The 8,053-nt window shown below is 39.5% G+C and overlaps 1 protein-coding gene across 1 annotated transcript; it reads right to left on the reverse strand.

Annotated features, from left to right (window-relative positions):
* Positions 1 to 1,994: 1,994 nt before the first annotated feature.
* Positions 1,995 to 6,380, reverse strand: gngt2b (guanine nucleotide binding protein (G protein), gamma transducing activity polypeptide 2b). Its single transcript, XM_067430085.1, has 3 exons — positions 6,101 to 6,380; positions 5,447 to 5,535; positions 1,995 to 2,327 (listed from the first exon to the last, which is right to left on the reverse strand). The coding sequence occupies exons 2-3, from the start codon at positions 5,528 to 5,530 to the stop codon at positions 2,202 to 2,204; spliced, it is 210 nt and encodes a 69-aa protein (XP_067286186.1). The 5' UTR covers positions 5,531 to 5,535; positions 6,101 to 6,380; the 3' UTR covers positions 1,995 to 2,201.
* Between the last annotated feature and the right edge of the window lie 1,673 nt (positions 6,381 to 8,053).

An 8,053-nucleotide genomic window follows, 5' to 3' on the forward strand; every position in this document is an offset into this window, starting at 1 on the left:
TTCTCATTATATAATTTTTGTAATTCTTGAACACAAAAAAAAGTTACGGACAGCAGCTATAGTACAGTATAGGACTTTAGTACTTTTTTTTACGTAATTTCTTAATTACTTCTGTTGCCTTTGAAATACTGCTAAATGTACGAACTGAAACTAAAATATACTTTATGTAATTTCTATTGAAACTTGTATGTCATGGATTTTAATTTGTAATGATGCCGTTGTAATTAAGTCAAAATATATTTACTTTTACATTTAATTTATTTTGACATTGTTGCAGTTTTTGAAAAACATGAAAGTAAACTTTTATGTCATAATTATATTAAATGCAATTATTAATTTTTTCAATTCAAGTAAAAATGCACATTCAATACAATTATATTATCAACACTATCAGTTTTATATATATATATATATATATATATATATATATATATATATATATATATATATATATATATATATATATATAAACTTTAAACACACTAAATAACTTTGCTATTTGATATAAGCTCAACCTCCATATGACATGCACTTCATTCAAAGTGACATATTCATTCATTCATTCATTCATTCATTCATTCATTAATTCATGCATGCATTCATTCATTCATTCGTGCTGTCTAGGAATCAAACCATGGAAACCAAAAAAAGCCATTCAAATTTGAACTAGAGTACCCTGTTGTTGGGTTTTTGCTCACACACAAGAGCTGCAGTTCATCCCAATTACTGGCTCAGTGTTTAAATGGGAGATGGAGAGAGACACAGTGGTACAAACTTGGAAAAGGAGCTTACAGGATGAAAAGCTCAATCCTGAGACGTGGATCAGAGAATGAGCTTAAGTTCTGGAAACGTAGGAAGCAGCTGCTCTTCAGCGGGACAGAGACTTGACACCCAAATCTCATTATCACAGCAGCCATTGATTCAATCTGAGCTTTACGCACACAGAGCACTAATGCAAGATAAACATGGTGTTTTCATGCAGTCCTGACATTCTTTTCCAAAGACCTTCTTCAGATACAAGACCTGAAATCCCTTACTTTTCCGTTGCACAAAATGTTTTTCATAGTGGTTTTGACTTTTACTATATGGACAAATCAGAAGTCATGCAGGTTTAAAATGACATGAGTGAGGAAATGATGACTGAGAATTTTCATTTTGGCATGAACGTTGCCTTTAAGGTTAAATCAATCAATCAATCAATCAATCAATCAATCAATCAATCAATCAATCAATCAATCAATCAATCAATCAATCAATCAATCGCTGTCCATCGTGTCCGATAACGACTTCCTTCGAAATAGATTTCTCCACAGAGTCCTATTTATTGCTTGCCGATCCCAGCTACCTAGTGGGATCTGTTTATACTTGGGATTTCGTTTGATTGTGTCTTTAAAGCACAACTTTGGCCTGCCTATGCCACGGTGCCCCTCTTTGAGCTGGGAGTAGATAATCTGCTTTGGTAGTCGACTATTGTCCAGTCTGCTTAGATGGCCTGCCCATCTCAGATTTCACTGTATTAAAGTTTCGTACATACTAAGTGTGTTGGTTTTGTCAAGTAACTGTTTGTTGGATATATGGTGCCACCATTTAATGCCTAAAATTTGTCTCAGGTGTCTCATCATGAAGGCATTTAGGTTGTGTGCTTGGGTCATATAAACTGTCCAAGATTCTGCTCCGTATAGGAGAGCTGGGAGAACAATTGCACGATACACTGCACATTTTGTATTTATGGTGAGGTCTTTGTTGGACCAGACTCTTTCTTTTAGTCGGTTGAATGCCTGCGAAGCTTTAGATTTGCGTAGATATAATTCGGCATCTAGTTTGTTATTGTAGGTGACTATTGCCCCGAGGTATTTGAACTCTTTGACTGTGGCTAGATTTTCGCCTCCAATCTGGATGTTCTGGCTACTTTCGAAGGTGCCTGGGGGTGGCTGGAACATTATTTCTGAGTCCATAAATATGGAGCAAATTAATACTGAAATTCAAACTAGACATTTGCTTAGGTTGCTGATGAGTTTATTTGAAAAACATCATATCATAAAAAGTTATTGAATGACATGAGGGTGCCCTCTTAAACTTCTTGGAGTTAGATGATATTTAAATCTACGGTGGATACTAAACAATTTCAGAGTTTCTAGTAAAAATGAACATTCATATAAAAGTAGATGTTGAACAGAGCCCTGGTTCCCCCAGGGCCATTGCTACGTGATAATGCAGCCTCCCTTCTCCTTGAATGGGTTCTTGTCCTCTGGGACGCCCTTGATCAGGGGGTCTTCGGCAGACTGCTCCTCAACGAAAGCAATAATCTCAGGGGCTGTTTTTGAAATCTGAGAAAAAGAACAGGTTCAAGGATGATTGCCACCATTGATTGGATTCAACTAAGCAAACAAGTAACCAGACAGAGGATCAAGCTGTAAATGCTGCCCTTATTCACAGCAGCGGCGTCTTACATTTTTTAACAGGAATGAAAGCAAGGCTGTGACGGATAGACACGCATCTCTTCAGTGGGTTATTTATTGTGTTTTTTTTTTGATTGTTCTGCTAACAAAACACTGGAAAAATATTTTTCAGCAGAAGAAAAAACTCCAGAGAATGAGCTGAACGAGCTGGGCAGTGGTTGGGACGCAGGTCAAAAACGTGCAGAAAAAAAAAACAAGGTCAAGAGATGCGTTTTACTTTAGCGTCACATTTTTAGAATGCCTGACTCTACCTCTCACAATCCTGATTCTACCTCTCACAATCCTGATTCTACCTCTCACAATCCTGACTCTACCTCTCACAATCCTGACTCTACCTGACTCTACCGCTCACAATCCTGACTCTACCTCTCACAATCCTGACTCTACCTCTCGCAATGCTGACTCTACCTGACTCTACCTCTCACAATCCTGACTCTACCTGACTCTACCTCTCACAATCCTAATTCTACCTCTCACAATCCTGACTCTACCTGACTCTACCTCTCACAATCCTGATTCTACCTCTCACAATCCTGACTCTACCTCTCGCAGTCCTGACTCTACCTGACTCTACCGCTCACAATCCTGACTCTACCTGACTCTACCTCTCACAATCCTGATTCTACCTCTCACAATCCTGACTTTACCTGACTCTACCTCTCACAATCCTGACTCTACCTCTCACAATCCTGACTCTACCTGACTCTACCTCTCACAATTCTGACTCTACCTCTCACAATCCTGACTCTACCTCTCACAATCCTGACTCTACCTCTCACAATCCTGACTCTACCTGACTCTACTGCTCACAATCCTGACTCTACCTCTCACAATCCTGACTCTACCTCTCGCAATCCTGACTCTACCTCTCGCAATGCTGACTCTACCTCTCGCAATGCTGACTCTACCTCTCGCAATGCTGACTCTACCTCTCACAATGCTGACTCTACCTCTCGCAATCCTGACTCTACCTCTCGCAATGCTGACTCTACCTCTCGCAATGCTGACTCTACCTTTCGCAATGCTGACTCTACCTCTCGCAATGCTGGCTCTACCTCTCGCAATGCTGACTCTACCTCTCGCAATGCTGACTCTACCTCTCGCAATCCTGAGTCTACCTCTCGCAATCCTGACTCTACCTCTCGCAATGCTGACTCTACCTCTCGCAATCCTGACTCTACCTCTCGCAATCCTGACTCTACCTCTCGCAATGCTGACTCTACCTCTCGCAATGTTGACTCTACCTCTCGCAATCCTGACTCTACCTCTCGCAATGCTGACTCTACCTCTCGCAATCCTGACTCTACCTCTCGCAATGCTGACTCTACCTCTCGCAATCCTGACTCTACCTCTCGCAATCCTGACTCTACCTCTCGCAATGCTGACTCTACCTCTCGCAATCCTGACTCTACCTCTCGCAATGCTGACTCTACCTCTCGCAATCCTGACTCTACCTCTCGCAATCCTGACTCTACCTCTCGCAATGCAGACTTTCCATCTCGCAATCCTGACTCTACCTCTCGCAATCCTGACTCTACCTCTCGCAATGCTGACTCTACCTCTCGCAATGCTGACTCTACCTCTCGCAATCCTGACTCTACCTCTCGCAATGCTGACTCTACCTCTCGCAATCCTGACTCTACCTCTCGCAATCCTGACTCTACCTCTCGCAATGCAGACTTTCCATCTCGCAATCCTGACTCTACCTCTCGCAATCCTGACTCTACCTCTCGCAATGCTGACTCTACCTCTCGCAATGCTGACTCTACCTCTCGCAATGCTGACTCTACCTCTCGCAATCCTGACTCTACCTCTCGCAATGCTGACTCTACCTCTCGCAATCCTGACTCTACCTCTCGCAATGCAGACATTCCTTCTCGCAATCCTGACTCTACCTCTCGCAATCCTGACTCTACCTCTCACAATGCTGACTCTACCTCTCGCCATCCTGACTCTACCTCTCGCAATCCTGACTCTACCTCTCGCAATCCTGACTCTACCTCTCGCAATCCTGAATCTACGTCTCGCAATTCTGAATCTACCTCTCGCAATCCTGACTCTACCTCTCGCAATCCTGAATCTACCTCTCGCAATCCTGACTCTACCTCTCGCAATCCTGACTCTACCTCTCGTAATGCTGACTCTATCTCTCGCAATGCTGACTCTACCTCTCGCAATCCTGACTCTACCTCTCACAATGCTGACTCTACCTCTCGCAATCCTGACTCTACCTCTCGCAATCCTGACTCTACCTCTCGCAATCCTGACTCTACCTCTCGCAATGCAGACTTTACATCTCGCATTCCTGACTTTGCAACTTATCACAATTCTGACTTTATAAATCGATCTTTAGAATTGTAAGATATAAAGTCAGGATTGAGATAAGTCGTAGTTACATTATATTTTTATTCTGTGGCGGAAAAAAGCTTTCATAGAGGAATCTTTTAGGATTTGCAAAATTTGTCTTAATGCGGCCAAATCCCGGGAAAAATCACATGGTGTGTTTTAGCCACCTCAGACAATACGTATAAATTGGTTGTGAGATAGTGCTGGAAAACATGTTCAGTGTGAGGGGTCGTTCACAAAGGACGTGTTTTTTGCTTTAAAAAATTTGTGTGCTGCGTTTTTTTGAGTCATGCGCGAGACGCTCTGGAGTTTTCTTCAGGGCTGTGACGTATTTCCAAGTGAACCGAAATATTGAATAATGGGCGGGGTTTATTTCAGTGCTCCTCCACTCCATATTGCGCTCATATCAGACTAATGGTTGGAGGTGGAGTGGTTAAGGATATTCAAACAAAAGCCGTCAAACTGAAGTCATCTGAGAAGGAAAGCCTTTCCAGATAGGAAGTAACTTTTCAAAATTTGATTAAAGATAGTGACGAACTGGATAAATTGTTTACCATTAGACCTGTGATGTGTTCTATAACAAAGTAAATAGGCTCAATTTTTGATTTCATGAGGACTTTAAAGATGCTGGAAGTTCTCACCGCAATTCGGGAAGTGTTCACTTCCACCTTCAGCTGATCCAGCTCCATCTTCAGGATGTCTTTATCTGTCATATCCCGAGCCATCCTGACTATTCAGAGCAAATAAAAGATAGGCTATAAAAGGCTATGTGAAATTAAGTTCCTATACACATTTAAAAAAAAGGGGAAAAAAGTAATGAACAATGCTACTACACTGTGTGTGTATATTATATATATATATATATATATATATATATATATATATATATATATATATATATATATATATATATATATATACATATATATATATGTTGGTTGATTCAGTAATGTTAAATTAACAGTTAATTTAGATTTTACCATTTTAGATTGTACCATTTACCATTTTTCCAGTGAACAGTAGGCAATAAAAACACTAGAAAATGCTTATAGATATGTATAAAGCTTGCATGCCTGCATATTGCTCCAAACAGCTTTAAAATAATGTTCAGTAACTCACGTATATATCAAAAAGTGCATTATCAATATGAAAAGATGTCTCAACGTTAAAAAACTGACATCTACAAAACAAAACAAAACAAAAAAAGCCCTGGTGGTTTCAGTAAAACTGATTTTTCATTTGAGAGTTCTTTCAAAATAACATTTGATAAATAAATAAATAAATCCTCCATTTACCTGTTGATTGGATGAACTGTCAGAGAAATGTCCTGATGTCTCCTAGGAGATCATCAGCGTGGAGGTCTTCCTCCGCTCCTGTCCTCTGCGTCAGTGAGTATCTGGCTCGTCTCCTCTATTTCTGTTGTCTGGACCCCCTCCTTCCCTCGCTCTTTCACAGGTGTAGAGATTGATCCTGGTGAGGATTGCGCTCTGATGTCATCAATCTCCACTGATCTCATTAGGCCAATGAGAGCATGAGAAGTAACCTCTAAACAACATTGAAATACTGGAGGAAAGGGCAGCATGTGACAAATGATGCAATTACTGTGTCAAATTCGTCATTAACCGATAAACTACCTAAGCCTAAAAATCATCAGTGCATCTTAAGGATCTTCAAACTTGGCATAGAAAGAGCTCAATGTGATTTGCATGAAAAGCAAGAAGCAGAGCATTGGTTGAATATAATCAGAGGCAGTGAATATGTGTTTCCAAAGTGAAATGCTCTGTGAAAAAGTCTTCAGACAGTCTGGAGCCGTGCATGTGGCGGATCAGAGTACTGTGCCTTAAATCAAACCAATTCAATTAAACTCCATTTAATATCTATGGTTTTGTTTTATACAAGACATTGATTTTGCAGTCTTCAAGTTTCATCAATCCAAACTCCATTAGCCAAGCATAGTAAATACTGAATTGTACACTACCATTCAAAGCTAGGGGTCAGTTAGTAGCCTTTATGTTATTTAAAATTGAACAAATGTAACAGTAAAACATGCTGAAACATACTAGCAATGTGTATGAAATACAAGCATAATGTAGTAGAAACATGCTAACAACATTGTTAAATCTATACAAAAAGCTACCAACATGCTAAACCATGATAGAAACATGTTCAAACTTTTTAACATTATGCTGATGCATGATAGAAACCTGCTATCAACATTGTAAAATGTGTTAGCAATGTGTTAAATCATTTTAGAAACATGCTTTTCATTTTAAAACATGCTAACAACAATCCTAAATAAAAAAAAACTGCTATTAATAACATGATAAAACATGTTAGCAGTGTGCCAAATCATTTTAGAAACATGTTAACAATTATGCTAAAACATGCTAACAACAATGCTAAATCTAAAAAACCTGCCATTAACATGTTAAAAATTGTTAGCATGGTGCTGATGAATGATATAAACCTGTTATCAATCACATAAACGTCGCACACCTGTGTGTGATAGGTGCGTAGGAGAGCAGGACAAAAAAGTCCTATTATCATCAAATGAAAAGGAGAAGTCCCGCACACTATCAACTTGCAATAAAAGATTTATTGTTTCATAGCAACGTTTAGATCTTGCGATCTTCCTCAGGCATGAAAAAAACATAAGAAACTTTCATTTCTTTTAAAGGGTACCGTTGACCAATCACCATCTTAAGGTCAACGTAAACCAATCACAATAAATGATGGAACACATTAATGTAAGATCATCACATCACAATCGTGAGCTTCTCTTAAACTTATCACATTACAATGCATTAATAATAGCACAATGAATGCTAGAACACATCATCATAAACTCATCACATCACAATGACTGGTAGAAGACATCATTGATGGGCCAAGTGTCCTAGTAATCAAAATATGGTGACCCTAAACTACTTTAAACTTCATACTTTAAGCTTAAATTTCTGGTCAGGCTTTCTCAAGCCAACATCAAAGTAAGGTTTGTCTTCTTGACAAACTGAACATGAGGTTTGAACTCAATATCTTAGATCCAGAGTCAAAGAGCTGAGACTTTTGGCCTTCAGCCACAGGCATCACTGCCCAATAAACTGCTCAGCGCAGGATTACTCTTACCACGATCTGCTTAATAACTGCAATGCTTTCTCACATTGCCCATGTTGGAAAAACAAGACATGATTATCTGTTGATTGAGAGTGTTTCAGGGCCAACAAATCCCTTATAAAAAGAGTTTTTGG

Source organism: Pseudorasbora parva, chromosome 21, assembly GCF_024679245.1.
Source record: "Pseudorasbora parva isolate DD20220531a chromosome 21, ASM2467924v1, whole genome shotgun sequence".
NCBI lineage: Eukaryota > Metazoa > Chordata > Actinopteri > Cypriniformes > Gobionidae > Pseudorasbora > Pseudorasbora parva.

Excerpts from the sequence above, each read along its gene's own strand:
- gngt2b (XM_067430085.1), bottom strand. The coding sequence starts at position 5,530 with ATGGCTCGGGATATGACAGATAAAGACATCCTGAAGATGGAGCTGGAT. Across the intron at positions 2,328-5,446 it reads TGAACACTTCCCGAATTGCG|ATTTCAAAAACAGCCCCTGA; the intron begins GTGAGAACTTCC and ends TCTTTTTCTCAG.